Source organism: Acomys russatus, chromosome 17 (genome assembly GCF_903995435.1).
Source record: "Acomys russatus chromosome 17, mAcoRus1.1, whole genome shotgun sequence".
NCBI classification, from domain to species: domain Eukaryota; kingdom Metazoa; phylum Chordata; class Mammalia; order Rodentia; family Muridae; genus Acomys; species Acomys russatus.
In genome coordinates this window covers 17,553,533-17,571,439 of record NC_067153.1, presented here as the reverse complement: position 1 = coordinate 17,571,439, position 17,907 = coordinate 17,553,533, and the positions used below count along the sequence as shown (strand labels likewise).

The 17,907-nt window shown below is 45.3% G+C and overlaps 1 protein-coding gene across 2 annotated transcripts in view; it reads left to right on the top strand.

Annotated features, from left to right (window-relative positions):
* The window catches only part of Tg (thyroglobulin), a 175,191-nt gene that overhangs the window by 35,392 nt on the left and 121,892 nt on the right, over nucleotides 1-17,907 (top strand). For both annotated transcript variants that reach the window (XM_051159577.1, XM_051159576.1), the window contains exons 21-26: nucleotides 2,082-2,231; nucleotides 3,317-3,487; nucleotides 8,123-8,239; nucleotides 9,132-9,247; nucleotides 11,003-11,111; nucleotides 15,749-15,940. In XM_051159577.1, coding sequence (XP_051015534.1) covers nucleotides 2,082-2,231; nucleotides 3,317-3,487; nucleotides 8,123-8,239; nucleotides 9,132-9,247; nucleotides 11,003-11,111; nucleotides 15,749-15,940 — 855 coding nt within the window. The remainder of the gene's footprint in view (nucleotides 1-2,081; nucleotides 2,232-3,316; nucleotides 3,488-8,122; nucleotides 8,240-9,131; nucleotides 9,248-11,002; nucleotides 11,112-15,748; nucleotides 15,941-17,907) is intronic.

Genomic DNA, 17,907 nt, shown 5'->3' with positions numbered 1-17,907 from the left:
TGCTTGTCACAGCTTTCAATAATTCTGGCTGCTGGAGGGACACAGCTGAAGGTGAAAGTGAGCATTCAGAGGCCATGATGCACTTCCTGGTCTTGAGAGGAGCCACTTGCTGAGGAAAGGACAATGGTTGTCAAGGCTCTGCCTCATTATGCCCTACAACAGTGTCCTTTACATCAGGGACAGTCACAGTGGGGAAGGAGCATGCATACTCTCAAATTGACAGGAGCCTGTGGTTTGGAGACCTGTCTTTATCAGGACTCTGAGTGAAGACAGCATTGGCCAGGAGAGCTTTTGTTTCCTTTAGTCCTGAATTTAGAGGCACTTACATGAAAAAAATTGTCCCAACTAGTCATAATCAACCTGACTCAAGCAAATAATGAAACTCCATGCTCAGAGAGGGATAGCCACTGGTAAGGTGGACTGTAAAGTTCTGTGCAGCTCCCAAAATGCGGCTGAGTTTCTGATTTACTCAGAGATAGCAAGTATGTGCACACCAGGGCAGCAACCCCTAGGACACTGGCTCCACCTCAACCTGCACCACCACTTTGTGCTTACTTTTTGCCATTTCATGGCTTCGCTTCCAAGTCAGTGAAGATGCCCTTCTCATAGGACTGTTAGACAACACAGGAAAACAGTTGGCACTGTGCCTGCAATGTGTCTTTATTTCACCCTGCCCCCCCCCTTCCAGAAGAATGTTGTAGCAAGTGATGGCTGAGTGCCCCAGGGCCAGCCTTCTCACCTGTGAGATTGGCTAGATATTAACTCTTAGTGGTGATACATGAATGCACAGCATGTTCACAGCCGAGTTCCAGGCACACACTGAGGGCTCCAATGCAGGGCAAAACTCAGTTTTTGAAGTTACTTGACAAATTATTGGCAATACAACCCTGAACAAGGAGGGAAAGGCAGAAGATCCTCCATGTATCTCTGAACCATCTGAGTCAGGGTGGCTGATTCCTACTTTGCTCTACAGTGGACTTCCTGAGGGTTCTAGCTTTAATGCCTTATGGGATACATGTCTTTTCAGGTTGGGATTCTGGGTTCCCAGCCTACATCATATTGGAGAAGAGAAACGAGGAAGGTTTGAAGATGTTAAAGGGCAGAAAGCACTGGGTACCAGCAGATGAGCAGGGTAACAGTAAGACACAACATCCAGGATGGCAAATTGATGAGAGCTCTTAGCCACAGAATTTATCCAACAGGCCTGATAGCAAGAGCCACCTTTAATGTTGTCCGTTGCACACCCAATTTGTCCCACCATTGCCTAATGTGAACAGCGCCGTAAGTGACTGATGCGCAGGGACAGCAGCCACAGCAGAACAGTGAGAGGGTACTAAATTGCCAGAATTGCTGGAATTGGCTCATTGAGAAGGCACCATTTGCACAAAGGTGGCTGCCAGGAAGGCTTTCCTTAAAAATAAAAGTAAGTGTTATTTGTTGAGTGCACACATTAGTCTGGCATTGGGAGATATACTGTATGTTCATGACCACTACACCCCAATACTTACTGTGGACTCCATGTCACACAGCATAAAATGACATCAGAGGACCACAAGAATGGTGCAAGAAGTGGGACTACACCCAATCTGCCAGCACTTTTCATTCTCCATCACACACCTAGATTTGGGAAGATATGGTTGGGCCTCATCTTTCCCATTGTCTCATCTCCTTTGTAATCTCATCTCTAGTTCCCTGGCTGGCTTGCTTTGGCCTTTCTCTTGCCACTACATGTTGGGGACTTTGTACTTGCTGTTTGCACTATCCTCCGCTTGGTCCCCCCTTTATCACTCGAGTCTCTAGTGTTAACTTCCCACAGGCTGTTTCTCTCTAATGTGCTCCTGGCATGTCCCCTACTTCATTTGACCCACATCTGAAGTCTTGTCTGAATTCCCACACATCCTCAGCTTCTGGAAAGCCTGCCTTCTTCATAGCTGGCTCCTTAGTATTTGAGGCCACCTGCTTCTCATTAATTGTGCCACTGAAATCCTAGGCTGATTTTACAGTTCTACACATACTACAAACCCTGCCTGTGGTCATAAAACAAGTTCTCACTCTGATGTCATCTGTGTTTGTGCCCTTAGTGAAGTGTCCCGAAGGAAGCTTCTCTCAGGATGGGCGATGCACTCCCTGCCCTACTGGCACCTACCAAGAGCAGGCAGGCAGCTCCACCTGCATCCCATGCCCGAGGGGCAGAACGACCACCACCACTGGAGCTTTCAGAAAGACTCACTGTAAGTTCTGCCTGCGTCACTCTGAAGGAGAAGCCACTTCTGACCTCATCTTCCCAAAGCTTCATCCAAAAGGTCCTACATTCAAATTCTATTACACAAAAGACTGGGACGTCAGTACAAGATTTGGGGCAGATATATCAAGCCCATAGCAAATGCGTGTGAGCATGCACAGACATGCATATACACACTACTTGGGGTGTTGTGTTGATATTCTGTGAAGCTGTAGTGAACTGATCTTTACACAACAGGCCAGGTGCAGAAAGGACTTCCAGGAAGAGGCAGTAACTTGAACACAGGGATAGAGAGGTCTTCATCCCTGGACCCACCTCCTGCTTGCATTCACGGATGCTGAAGGGGAGTGTACATTTTAGACACTGGGCAATGCAATGAGTTGCTGGTCCTGCATTCATGGAGCTTTCATCAAATGGATGCATGTAGTCAGTAATCACATATTCACATGGCAACACAAACACTGACCAATCTTACCACTGTGAAGGAGAAGTATCAGTTCCAGGAGAGAACTGTAGCATCCGACAAGACCAAGTTAGGGGTCTGGAGATGTGTGTTCAGGCAGCTAATTAAACTGCTATGAGCTGGATGTCTTTTTTACAGGCAACAGAACTTTGTTTCTCACTGCTCTGGAGTCTGGAAGCCAAAGATCAAGTTGCCAGCAGGTTTAGCATCTACTGAAAATACCATAGCTGGTGGCTTTCTAAGTGTCCTTACATGGCAGAAGGTGCAAGCCAGTTCCCTTGTCCTCTTTCATAAGGGCACTAATCCCATGTGTGAGGGCACTACCCTCAAAACATCATTTTCTTAAACCCCACCTCCTACTACGATCACACTGTAGATTAGATTCTAAAATATAGGCTTCAGAGTCTATATGAAAGGTGTTCTACGGGGTGAGCATGGAGTCAGGGTGGCATCTTTTGCTGAGGGTGGGCACACTAAGAGATTTCAGCTAGAATGTCTGGGTTCACCATGTGACTCTGCCATCACCACAGGCCAGGGGTCCTGGGAGTTGGAAGAGAAGGAGAGGATCCCAGAGTCCTATTACTCATTGCTGTGTCCATCTGTTGTTCCAGGTGTCACTGACTGTCAGAGGAATGAGGCTGGCCTACAGTGTGACCAGGATGGCCAGTACCAAGCCAGTCAGAGGGACAGGGACAGTGGGAAAGCTTTCTGCGTGGACAGCGAGGGGCAGAGGCTACAGTGGTTACAGACAGAGGCTGGATTCTCGGAATCTCAGTGTCTGTGTATGTACTGGTTGCTTCATCCACTGTGGTTGCTGGGATCTGGGTCTTCGTGACCTAAGGAAAGGGATTACACACAGATGCCATTTACCTCCAACTCTATTCCAAAAGCTTTTCACCTCCGGAGAAGTTGAGGGAATAGTAAAATGTGAAGACTTGCTTCACCACTCAGACCTATTACTATTTTGTGCTTTCTTTTTTGTCATTGAATCGTTAAAAAATAAGTTTTACGAATTGTATGAACATTACCCCTGAGCAATTTAAATTTAGCAAGAAAAAGAGATGAATTTTTATGATTGTTGATCTGCTGAGGCCTCATCTTTTGTAGGCAGCTTGCCTCTGTGGGTCTGGGTAGCATTTCCCTTTCAGATGGATACTGATGAATCATTGGGTATCCATCCTTATTCTATCATTTCCTTATGGCGTGACTTCGGATGCGTTACTTGATGTCTCTTATCACCAGTGTCCCTAGTCTGTTTTCTGGGACATTGTAAGAACCAACATCATCTCATAATGTCAACAAACGCTCACCAAGCACTACCTGAGGTCCTTAGTGAGGTAGTGGATGAGAAGGTCCCAGGCATGCCATCACATCCTCCCAGACAAGGTGTGATAAGTATCTGCAGAGCAGAAGAGAAGGGCATGGTGTCAGAGTGGATGAGTCCCCAAAGGTTCCCTTGCTGTTGGTGTAGTCTTGGATACTCACTCATCCGCAGCAGTTTCCTCATCTGCAATATTGAGGATATGAGTTGGGTACCAAGTACATTAGCTCACTGTGTCCAACAAAGGTGACAGATATTTCAGAAAGCCAGGCTTCAGAAGCTGTTGCCACCTGCTCCCCCTCTGTTTATGGAGAGGCATGGTGGGAGTAGTGTTGAAACAATGGCCATGGCCCATGTGTGCTGAGTTCTTAGGACTCAGCTCTCTCTTTACATACTTTCTCCCTTTATTTGAGGTCCTGTGACTTGCTTTCCTTTCCCACTGGGCCAGCTGGGGTTGGAGTGAGTCTGCTGGCCAACTCCAAGTAGAAGATTGGCATATGTGAGCTCACTGTGCCAGGAGTCTACACATTCCCCACATTATACTTGTGGCATCCTAAGGGGAAAGATTATTTTCTCCAGCAGTTTAGCAGAGGACACAGAAACAATGAATGTTCAAGTGCTTATCTCTAACCCCTAGCTGAATACAACATAACTAGGTGTAATCTCTGATGTGCCTTATTCCCTCAACCCTGTCCTTCCTATTACACTGATCCCTGCCTCTACTCAGATTCCTCTAATTACATCAGGTAGGCTCAGGAATTGAATGAGGCCATCGGGAGGAGGCATCTCATCTGTGCAGGCATCTTTTCCCCTCTCAGTTTCTCTTCTTGTGGGCAGGGCTAACAGCCACAGGAGGTGGATGGAACTGGCAGCCGCTTTAAGAGACCAGGTGGTGACTTCTTACCAGGTGACTGCAGCATGTCCACAGAGGTGATGCCACATGCACTGCAGCCATGTAGCTCATTGGCTACTCAGAGATTATTGCCTAGGTACTTTGAGCCCTCTGTTCCTGCCATGGCTCAGTGCGAAGGTGGCTGCACACAATTTGTGAGGCATTTGCAGCTTGCTCTGCCCAGCATTCAGAATGAAAAGGATGCTTTCACCAGCAGCATAAGAAATATTCAGGAGTCACAGCTCAGCTGACAGCTTAGAGAGGGTGCCCCCGAGGCACTGACTTTTGCTCAGTTTTCATGGCATCTTCAGCTTTTTTTTTTTTTTAAAGGCTGTATTTCTATGTTGAAAAACAGGTCTTCTGGGGCATGTCAGTGTGTCCCTTCCAACATAGGAGAGGACCTGTCTTTTGGGGAGGGGAAGTGCAGTCACGCATTGGAGGCTTTTTTTCCTTCCAGAAAGCACACACACAGGCTTTAGAGTTCAGCCTCCCCACTCTCTCACAGTGTCTTCTTGATACCTCTGCCCAGGTCTGCAGGCTACATTCATATATCCTAGGCTTATCCACTTCCCTCATCCTCCTGCTCAGCCCAGTAATTTCTTTATAATGTTCCAGCATGGTCATTTTAAGAGTCAACTATCCTCACTCAGTGTCTCCTAAGGCTCTCTGTTTATGTGCCCCTCAGGAAAAGACAGGTTACAATATGGCACCAACTCTCTGGATTCCAGCCTCTTAAAAGTATGTGTCCTTGTGGGACCATAGCTCACTTTAACCTTTTGATTTATTCCAGAGTGATATGTACTTGATGACAGGATAGATTAATTAATTTCTTCTCACAGCTGGAATTCTCTAAAACCATGTCCTACAGGTCTGCCAGGAAGGAAAGCCCATTGTGGTTTGAGTTCCTGTCGCCAATTTCATAAGCCTTGAAACTTGAGAGTCCTCACAGAGGACAAACTTTGTTAACCATAGGTCAGTTCTTCCTTGCCATTTTACTGATTTTTATGACTGAGACAGTGGGGCTCTCAGAGGCTAAAAATGTGCCTGAAGTCACAAAGCCAGTAAAGAAAGGTGACATTAGGAGGTACGCTGAGGTCTGGCTCCAGAGCTAGTATATGTTTGTCCCATGGCTGCTGTCTGTATGTCTTCAGTGCCTACAGCTGCCTTGGTTCACTCAGAAAACTCACCTGACCCTGACCAGGAGAAACAAGTTTATCTTCTCTTTAGCCTTAGATTCAGCCCCAGTTCTGACCTTGTTGACCCATGCTATGCTCTTGTATACCATACCATATATTTAAATAGAGATATCTCTCCACTGGAATTTTATAATCATGACACAGTCTCCTGATTCCCCAGGGCTGAAGTTACATTGCTAACCCTACACTTGTCCACGTTGTCTATCGAGCCATCCAGCTTACCCATCTTATCCACCCACTGACCCATCTGAACATGGGTAGTATCTTGGTCACTGTGTCAGCTTGCCAGGGTTCAGATATGATCAGTGTACACCCCTTACCCTGGAGGGTAGTGGGCACATACATAGGCGTGATTCACTGTGCAGAAGCCATAATCAAAAATATCCTGTTTTAACATTAACCCTTAGGCTTCCTCTACAACATTCTAAAACTCTGCACTGATACAATGGAACATACAAATCCTCAAATTAAATTTCACTTGCCCCTCTGCCCTGCTGACAGTGAACATCTTCATAGCAACCCAAGCACTGTGACAATCGGTCTCCATGAGAGACCCTTCATGTAGAGTCTCTAAGCAGAGACCTAAATGGCCTGCACTCCTAGTAGACTTTGTTAGAAATGGGCAGACCTGTAAAGTTTACTATAATCTAGAATGTGAACATGTAGTCCATCCAACCCGGCCTGAGTGACACTGGATGGAGTCTGCTGTGGTATTTGGTAGACTGTCAATTCTAGAATATGAACAAAGTAAGAAGGAATTTAGCAAAGAGAAAAGGCAGGTGAGTTGTGGAGATCAAGGCTGAGCATGGGCCGAACCCAGGCACCTGGCTCAGCAGCCAGTGTAGAAGGGGCCCTTTGTAAACTTGAAAAATGTTTAATTTCTTCATTTTTAAAAGTTTTCATACAACTATGCATTATAAACAAGCAAATACCCTTTGACTCCTGCTTTTTCTTTTCTCATCCCTGTCTCTTCCAATGAGTCCCTTTTGTGCACCGAGATGACAGTTTCACAGACCTTTTCGACATCAAAGTATCAGAAAACTTAAGGCATGTTGTTTTTATATTAACACTTCAGCATTTTTATATTTTACATGTTAAAGCTGAGAAAATACTACTTGCTGTATTATCTACTTGCATTTTTCTGCTTCCTAATTAAAAACATGGATATATTGACCTGTGTAGACCAATGTAGGTATAAGCCTCATTTATAATGGATTGGATGTATATAATAATTAGGACCTACATCCGTAGAAACCTGCAGCACAGGCACACTGGAGCTTTTGTAGTTTGGAAGGCGGGTCTCTTTCCTTGACTGTCACCCTCATGTTTCTACCCTTTGTGAGGAATGTGTTCCAAGCCATAAAGCTGTGGAAATTTATCTTTTGTTTTTCCTCCTCACTCATCTAGTTCCATGAGCAGGTGGCTCTGTGAGTCCCACCAAATGGACCTCAAGTGTGTTGATGGTAGCTAGAGAAACAGATGACAATCTATCGCTTGCATAAATACAGTCTGAAAAATGCAGGAGCCACGTGACACATTTTTGCACAAATTTGCAAAACTTCATATGCACATATTTGATCTGTCTCATGAAATTAGTTTACCTTACTTCAGAAAGGATCCAGATTGTTTTAGGGGGAGTATGTTTTCAATGTAATCACTATGCAATATAATTAGCATTCAAAGACAGGGAAAGAGATGCCTAGATATGAAAAAAAAAGTTAATTATGAGAAGAGAAGAGATGAAAAGTCCAATATAATGTTAACTCTTCCCTTTACTTCCTGAGAATAAGGTAAAAAAAGGAGACACAGCGAGTTACACTGCTGAGTACTAGAGTGAGGCAGCAGGCTCCCTTTGATGGCAATCGCTCCATATGATAGTTGTGTGACCAAGGGTGAAGATGTATCCAGTGACATTTTGACCTTAACAGGACTTTCTAGCCTGACCTGATAGTGCAAATGTCTTAAACACACTTCAGGCTTGGATCTCATGGATCTGTGTTATTTCTAGTGATGCAGAAGTTTGAGAAAGCTCCAGAATCAAAGGTGATCGCTGATGCCAATTCTCCTGTGATAGTCAAGTCCAGAGTCCCTGGTGCTGAGTTCCCACTGGTGCAGTGCATGGCAGGTAAGTGAGATGAGGAAATTTGCACATGGAGAGACAGGGCAAACTCCACTATTCAATATGATGAAAATTTTAATTAGCCAAAAAACACTATAGGCAACTTGATTTATTAATTTTTTTGTGCAGTTTCTAACTTCTCTGCAGTTTATTCATATTTGCTAACTGCCAAGTGTTGCACTGAGTGTTAGGGATGTAGCCACGTGTGTATTATGCATGTGTGCAGTCTGCGTACTGAGAGGTGGGACTAGCAACTCCTGCTCACTGAGCATCCCTCTACAGGTGTCCTCTAGTAACCCCACAACCACCCCATACTGATCGTAAGCTACAGACGAGAAAAAGACATTAGGAGTGTGAATAGATTGTTCAATGGCATGGAGTTAGCAAGTGACAAATTTTAATTTCAAACCCAGGCTAGCAGATGTAAAAGCTGGCAAAGATGGCCACATGCCTCTTTTAATGGCCCACTGAGTAAGGATCTGTTTTGGGTAATGTCTCTATCTAGGCTAAACTTATGTTCTTGCTTGTATTGCAAACATAACACAAGGCAGGATGTAGGGGCTTAACAAAATTATCTCTAGAACAAATGGTGTGTGTTGCGGGGGGAGCTGGGTGGCCAGTGCCAAGTTGGACAGACATGAGGAAGTAGCCCCAGGACAGAAGACTTGGAGAGATAGAGATAGAGATAGAGATAGAGATAGAGATAGAGACAGAGAGAGAGAGAGAGAGAGAGAGAGAGAGAGAGAGAGAGAGAGAGAGAGAGAGAGAGAGAGAGAGAGAGAGAGAGAGAGAGAGAAGTGGGGATGAGTACGTGATGAGGGTAAGGGCAGGCTATGGATCTGTCCCACCCTCAATATCACCTGAAAGCCCAGAGGTGACTCTGTTGTGCTACTTGCAGATTGTGCCAATGATGAGGTCTGCAGCTTCCTTGCAGTGTCCACAACAGAGTCAGGAGTTTCATGTGACTTTTATTCTTGGACAAGGAACAACTTTGCTTGTGTGACTTCTGATCAGGTGAGCTGAGACAGCCGTATACAACTATATTTCTTTTCCAATGTGTTAGACCATTGGTCTGGTGCTTCTGTGGAGGCAATCTGGTGAACCTGGGAATGGCAGCTGTGGTGGGCCAGATCTACTAAGGAAGAGACAGAAGGAACAGCATAGCATCTGATATTCAGGACCGGGCTGCAGTGTGAAGTAGCCTGTCCTCTGCCATTGCGTACATTACCATCAGATATCTTGATTTCTTGTGGGCTATTGATCCCTGAGTTCTGCACTCCAGCATTGCTTCCATTGCAGAAGTCAAGTGTGATTATGCTTTGAAAATTAAAAAAAAGAAAAGGTTAGAAAATCGTTAGAACTACATAAGGTTGCTGTTTCCACAGTTGAAAGCTATTGGATGAGAGGACATTTTAGGTGGTACCATTGCATTAGAACAGAAGAGCATCCAGCCAAAATCAAGTCCCAGGTCCCAGTGACCTAAATGCCTGATCTTACAAGTCTCCTTTTTGTCCATTTAAATTCTTCCGTGTCCTCTTAGAAAAGGTCTATATGTTGTAAGCCTCTTTTATCTAGTGTGTATGTTGACATAATGAATTTTCTTTCCTTCTCCGACTTCCTCGTGAGTCATGCATATCTGCATCTTTTAGTGTGATTTCCATCCATGGTATGGATGTGTACCACCCACATCAAGTGCTTTCAGTTTAAAACACCCAAGTGCATGGTAGTTGTAAGACATCACCTGCCCTAGGCACGGTGTGTGCCTGTTCTCCATGCGCCTGTGTCACAGTGTTCATGGGCGATGCCCTGCCAGGTGCATAAAGCAGGCTATACTCAGAGTTTTAGCAGCTTATTATATGTAAGTGGAATGCTGTCAGGACTCAGTTCCTCCCACTTGTTTTCTGCTTTTTAGCCCACAGGCCCTTCAGACAACCCACACAGTAACATAATCCTATACTCACATCACAGGAGATTGTGAGGATGGAAGAAGGCTTTCAGGAAGACCACAGGACAATCCCTGCTATGAACATTACTATGATGGATATCTCTTATGTTGATGCTATGCCCCTCCCCCAGTCTATAACTAAGCCAGCATGAAGTGTCACAGGAAGTCCTGCATGGAAAAATGAAGAAGTTCTTCCACAGGGCCCTGGGCTCTCAGTTCAGTCTTAAGGCAGGGGTGGACCTTGGATGTTGGTTACATCTGATTGGTCCACCTTGTCCCAGGCTAGGCTACCATTCCCAACAGCTCTCACAGCCTCCCGGGCTCTTCAGCTCCAACTCCTTTCAGATTCCAGAGCCACAATGCAGGGGTTCAGCCTCCCAAGTCTAGCCACCCATCTGGCATCATATGTACCTGCCCAATCAGGGTACAACTAGAATGGATAAGAAGGGTTTTCGCAGCTCTGGGTCTCAGTCTCCATCCCTTTCAGGTCTTCACAGTTTCTTCATTTAATGATGCCTATGTCCCCTCCTTCCCTCCTCATGCCTTCATCTCTTCTGTATGGAAACACGAAGAGCCAGTGTCTTCAAGGAGCCCATCCTGTAGTCTCTGTCCCCTAAACAGCCCTCATGAGAAATGCTGCTGATGGGAGCTTGCTGTTCACACGTATGCCCCTCTAATCGGCCAGAAAAACTTAGAGATAGAGGTCCTCACTAATTTTCCTTGCACCCCCTCGATAACTGTGGTCAGAGTTTGGTAACTATGCATTGCTTTGCTTTGAACTATGAGAAAGTCTGGATGATAATGGGCTTTTTTCCTACTTCCAGGAACAAGATGTTGTGGGAAGCTCAAAGGCAACCAGCTTCAGAAGCCTTCAGTGCCAGGTGAAAGTGAGGAGCAATGGCACAGCTTCTCTGGCTGTGTATGTGAAGAAAGGTAGGTTGGTGATGCTGAGGCTCCCCTTGCTTGTGTTCGGAGTGGTTTTAGCATGATGCGTTTGTGAGAAGGACACTGTCCTCTCACCTCCTTCCATTCATAAGACCTGCTTCTCCCCAATCCTACCTCAAACAGGCCAAACCCACTTGCCCTCTGCAGAGTGGCATTCCAGCAGCTGCAAAGGGATTTCTACATAACATTCATTTGAGCCATCAGTTCTGGGTTTTATCCAAGTCGGCTGGGGATGTGAGTCTCATACTGGAGGAATCAAGGAGCCAATGTAGTACAGATACAGTGCAGATGTGAACCCCAGCCAGCTTGGCCTATGTGCTATGCATATCAACTTGACCCTGCTTACACTGGTATTCTAGAAAGTCCTGACTTTTCTCCCTGCAACCATGCCTCCCAGGTCTCCTGACTCCTTTGCCTTCTCTCTCTTTTCTGAATGTCACCACCAGACCACCTCCACTCTCACCTAGCCATAAAAGAACTTCCTCTTCCATCTCTATGATCCTCTCTCTGGTGTCAGTGAACATGTAGATCACCTGGGAGATGGCAGAGTTTCAGGCTGTTGATGAGTTAGGTCAAGATATCAAGGTGGTTTTTTTTTTTTTTGTTTTTTTTTGTTTTAATGTTGGCTAATAGATCTGGTATTTCCTTTGTTGTTGTTTTGTTTTTCCTCTTATTGAAAATAGGTTTTTCTCATATGATGTAATATACTTTATTTTATTATTATCCCTTAGAGTCATGTTTATTTTCTAATGAGAGACAGGAAGGGAGTGAATTTGGATGGGAGGCGAGGTGGGGATATACAGTTTTTAATAACTCTCCAAGGTCTGAGACCACATGAGTAGCAAGACATATTCTACTATGCATTGCACACCACACTTCCCATGTACCCTTTCTTTTGCCTTATGGAAACTTGAAGGAAGGGCTCAGAAACCCAGACTCTCCTTAATATCCTGTGTGTATTTTTTGTTTGTTTGTTTTTCGAGACAGGGTTTCTCTGTTTAGCCTTGACTATGCTGGACTTGCTTTGCAGACCAGGCTGGCCTCAAACTCACAGCAATAAGCCTGCCTCTGCCTCTCAAGTGTTGGGATTAAATGTGTGCACCACCACTGCCAAGCTGCCCTCTGTGTCTTTTTAAAAGATCTATCTATCTATCTATCTATCTATCTATCTATCTATCTATCTATCTATCATTTGTCTATCATCTATCATCTATCATTCACTTATCATGTATCTATCACCTGTTATATATCTATGTATATGTGTGAGTTGGCACACATATATCACAGCATGCATGTGGAAGTCAATGAAGAACTTGAGAATGCCAATTCCTCTTCAACAATATGGGTTCTAGAGATTTCATTCAGATTGTCAGCCTTGGCAGCAAGAGCCTTTACCTTCTGAGCCATCTTGCCAGCCTTTTCACCCTGTTTCTTTTGGTCCCTGAAGAGTCCCATGGTGGCTTCAACATTCTCAAAGCAACATAGGGATAGCAAGGAGACAGTCTGTGTTCCTGGGAGTATATGGGGAAAAGCATGAAATGTCTCCAATCTTCTGAGTCAATGCCCCCTGCCCTGTCTTGCCTGCCTCTTGCTCATCATCTGCAGGGTCAGTTAGGTGCTCACAATGTGAAGCTCGGATCTGTGTCCCATGGCTCCTTCCACTGTCCTCGATCTCTGAACTGTAGTTTTCCAGTGATTCTGAGAGGCAGGATTTCTGACTTCTGTGTCGTATTTCTGTTTTGGAGGCAGCTATGTGGACTAAATCACCACAGTGCTAACTCTTTGAGCTCTGGAATCTTCCCAGATATTGTGGACTTTAATGTTCATGCCAGTGAAATAGGGGTTCTGTGTGAATCTGGGCATCAAGAAGGTGGAATAAGGTAGCTCCTGTTACCCCTCAAAACCCTGCTTGGCAAGTACTGGAAGAGTGAGAATTTCTACAACCACTTTTTTCCTATACAACTACTTTTTCTGTTGGCCAAGGACCAGAAGACAGTGAATGGAGGCAGGAAGTAGGATGTGAGGGTTGGAATGAAGGAGAGTGAGGAAGAATGAGGTGATGTTTTCTGAGGCTTGCAGCTCTAGGCACATGCAACTGGAAGCTGCAGCTTCAGCCTTGAGCAAGAAACAGCTAGTGTTAGATGGCTGGGTCACCATCCTTCAACCTCTGCAGGGACAAGTATAGTATTTGTTCCCTCACATCTCAATCCTGATAGAGCAGTGTGTGTGTGTGTGTGTATGTGTGTGTGTGTGTGTGTGTGTGTGTGTGTTGGGGAAGTGGGGTACCAGACTCTCCTGGTGGTGTGATTTTCTCTGATCTACAGCCAAGGCTGCTATGACTTCAATTTCAATATACAATTGTTTCTACCATCCACTTTTAATGTTTTAATGTTTTCTCAAAATAAAGGCCAAGACAAATAAAGTAACCCCAGCCAAAAACATCCCTTATAAACTATAATTTAGCCTTTTATCACACTTAAAAATACAATCGCATGTAAGTGTTTGTTGTCTTGGGCCTCCTCCCATCTCCTGGAAATTTATATTTGGATTACAAAGGAAAGTGTGAACCTCATAGCTGCCAAACTAAACCAAGGGCAGAAATTGGCTTGCTGCTTTATTTTGTCTTCTGTCTGTGTAAGCCAAGATGTGTTCCCACTGTACTGGCAGTGAGAGGTGGCTGGACTCAGCCTTCCGCGTTCCTTCCATCGCTGATCAGACTAATTCTCACCTCTACTTTCAGCTCAGTCCTTTCTCTAATATAGTAATAATACATTGCGGAAAGTCACACTGTTTCTAAACAGTCCTTGCCCACTAAGGGCACTCATGTCCAGTGCCACCCCTCACCCTAAGCTACTTAAGTGATGGGACCAAAAGGGGGTGGTAGAGACTCCCAGATTGGTATGATGTCTAGCACCAGCTGCTTTTGTCCAGCTGTGGTCTATGGTTCTAGAACCTGTGCTACATAGGAGACCACTGTTGAGAAGCTCCTGTGTGATGGGTTATCCCAGCCTCCACGCAAAAGATGAGATCTGGAAAGGGAAGCATCCAGCTACCCACTACAGCCAGGTGAAAGTTCCTCCAAATATGATCACTGTGACCTTTCCTAGTGTTGAGAACAAGACAGCCATGTAGGATCACAGCCTTGACATGTCCTTAACTCCTCACTAGGCATCACAGGATGGTAAGGGCTTTAGTGGCCTGGTGGCTAGAGCACTGAACAGAACACTGAGTATCAGAAGAGTGAATTCAGTGAGGAAAGCATTTTTCAGGGTGTGATGTGCTCATGTTAAAATGAAGATGACAGATGGGGCAAAAGTGAACATGAGCCCCATAATAGATGACATTACAAGTGATACTTGGAAGAGAGGAAGGAGCCTACCACAAGGTGATTTCAGGGTGCTCTGTGGCACTTGTCCTATGTGAAGGACATCCAAGTCAGCCTTGACTGTGGCCTTGGTACAAGGAAGCACTGTCCAGTAGAACTGCAGCCAGAAAACTTATGCAATGAAAATGACAGTCAGCAGTGGCACAGTATTACTGTGCATTCAAATGGCTGTGGCAGTATATATAGCTTGGACCCAATGAAAGCATTGTTCAGATAGTGACATTTGGCTTATGACTACTGATGCACATATCTAGTAGCTGCTGCATGGACATTTTCTCAAATAATGTGAATACAGAGAGAGGGTTAGAGGAAGCCAGTTCATATCACAGGCCAAAGTCCTCTTCCCAGAATAACATGAATGCAAGAATAAGGCTACATACACACACACACACACACACACACGCACGCACGCACGCACGCACGCACGCACGCACGCACGCACGCACACATGTCTTGATCATAGATTTAGTGCTCTAAGAGGAACTAGAATTACCAACAGGGAAACCCCCAGAGCAAGCCACTTTTAACCCGATGGCTAGACAATGTGACCCTATTGAGTCTGCTGGCCTAGTGGTAGAAAAGGGTGAGACGAGCTCCTAAGAAGTAGCTATTGTGGACAGTGTAAGAAGTGGCTAGAAAGGCAGGTGCTGGTAGTGGCTAAGTCACAGTGGCAGTGACTTTAGAAGGCAGACGCTAAGACAGGCCAAAAGCTAGAGGCTGGACCACTCAGCTCTACAGATGCTTGTCTATTCTAAGTTCCTCAGCTGATATTCAATGTAACAAGATGGGGGAGAGAAAGCATCCGTTGCAACTTCTGAATGACGGCATCTCAGTTTCCTTGACTGCCACATGTTCAGCCTTATCTACATTACGTACATGAAGCAATAAACATGAGATGAGATGGTGTAGGGTGCAGAGTCTATGAAGATGTGGCATCCCTGTCATGTGGCAATAGTCAAAAGAACAGCACATGCAGTTTCCTAGGTGTTCATCTTAGGTACTTGCCGGTGTGATGAGCGTGGTCCAGGTGAGTGGCTTTAAGGTCCCTGTCTGGCAGTCACATCCTCTCCACACACATTCAAATACACAGGGTTCATTTCCAGAGAGAATCATATCTTGGCCCCTGCATTATCCCCAGTATTCATGGAGTGAGCTCAGAAGACATGATTGAGATCAGAGAGCTCTGCTCAACTCCACAGCATTTTGAGTTCATTTCAGTCTTTCTTCTACCTTTCCTTAGGCTATGAATCCACTGCGGTTGGCCAGAAGAGCTTCGAACCAACAGGTTTTCAAAACGCACTCTCTGGGTTGTACAGCTCTGTGGTGTTGTCAGCCTCAGGAGCCAGTCTGACAGATGCACACCTCTTCTGTTTGCTTACCTGTGACAGTGATTCCTGTTGTGATGGCTTCATCCTCATGCAGGTCAATGGAGGTATGGCCAACAGGAGGGCTGGGCCTAACCAGGGATTGGGGCATTTGGAGACTCAGAAACCACCGAGCCTGGCACTGGAATGTACAAGATTGATGCCACCATGCCCAAGTTGAAGGTGATATTCACACACAAATCAGGGACAAACCCTTGCCTCTTTCTCACGCCATAGATTGTCCTAGTACTGCCCGTCATTACACTGCTTTATTCTTTACAGCTGTCTTCAATTTTACAAACAAGAACAGACAAGAAAATGGGCTCCGGGAATTGAAATTATTTGCTCAGTGTCATATAGCTTCTGAATGGGACAGGTGGTATTTGACACAAAGTGTATCTTTCCCAATATCTTACTGTTAGCTGAGAATCCTGGCACTGTCATGTTTGGTCGAACTGCCTTAGCTCGGCTCCTGATGACTATAGTGATAACTAGCCTATGCTATCTCTGCCCCTCACTTATTCTCAGAGGTACCTCAGCAGTGGGTAGCTCTTCAGCTTACAGAAGTAAACTCAGACACTCAGGAGTGTGGCCTCATGGCTAGAAGGAGACTTTGGAGTGGTAGTGTGAAGCACGGTAAGGTCACAGGGATTCAGTGGCCTTCTGGGAAAGCAGAGACTGGTCCAGGCTCTGTGGGGAAACAGAGGTGAGAAAACCAGGCCAATGCTAGAGTGGGCATTGCTGGGATGGGAAGACAGAAGGTGATGGGTCAGATCCCAGTGAATATCTGAAAGAAAGAAAGAGTCAATAGGCAGGGAGAAAGAGTCTAGGGCTGCTGCTGCCACTTCTTCTTTCTTCTTTCTTTCTTCTTCTTCTTCTTCTTCTTCTTCTTCTTCTTCTTCTTCTTCTTCTTCTTCTTCTTCTTCTTCTTCTTCTTCTCCTTCTTCTCCTCCTCTTCCTCCTCCTCCTTCTCATTCTCCTTTAGTTTTAATTTATTATAATTTATTTCGATTACATCTCAATTGTTAGCCCTTTGCTTGTATCTTCCTGTTCCCACCCTCCCTCCCTCTTCTGGCCTATTCCCAAGCCCTAGACCATGACAGAAGGGGACCTCCTCCCCCACCATATAACCACAGCCAATCTGGAATCATCTGGGTAGCCTACCCTTTCTTTTGTGTGCTTTCTAGACCTCCCCACCAAGGAGAAGTGATCAAATTGGGGCACCAGAGCTCATGTTAGAAGGGACCTCACAGTCTGACCTAGAGCTTCTAAAGGTAACCAAATGAGGGAGGGAAAGACACCCAGGGAGCCTTGACAGTCCCTCGTGCTGCTGACAGCTCAAGGGAACAACCATTGGAAGATTCCCAGCTGAGCTCACTGTGGTCAGCAGTGGTAAGAAAGAAACTAGTTGGGTTTTATTGTTGTTTTTCTTGAAATAGTGCCTTGCTTATCCCAAATTAGACTTTATTATGTACCCAAGGATGACTTTGAACTTGTGACCTTCATCTTTCCACCTCTTCAGTGCTATTATTGTAGCCATGCTCCATCAATCACGCCAGGCCTATATGGTACTTGGAATTGAGCCTAGGCTTTATGTACGTAAAGCAAGTGCTCTACCAATGAAACTATATCCTCAGTGCCAGAATGAGCCTGCTTTGTTGAAAAGATGGTTAGAACAACTTGGTTTCTAACCATCCTTCTGGTTTCAGCCCTATGATTATCCAACATGGGTTCCTGTTAGTGTTTATATGGGCAAATCATTAACTGTCCTGTCCCTCACGTGTGCATCAACACATGTCTTTCTGCATACCCATGTTTAGAAAGTCTGCTTTCAGAGCCAGGATGTCTCATTGAACTAAATGTCTCTTCTGTGGGTGCCACCATTTCTCCAGATGCTGTGTTACTCACCAGACCATGTGATCCTTCCATGTGGAAACACTGAGTTCATTTTCCCTAGGATCATATATAAAGGCTCATTTTGTTCCATGGGCCAGTGAGCCTTCCAAGCCCGTTTTTCCACCACACTGTGGTTGGC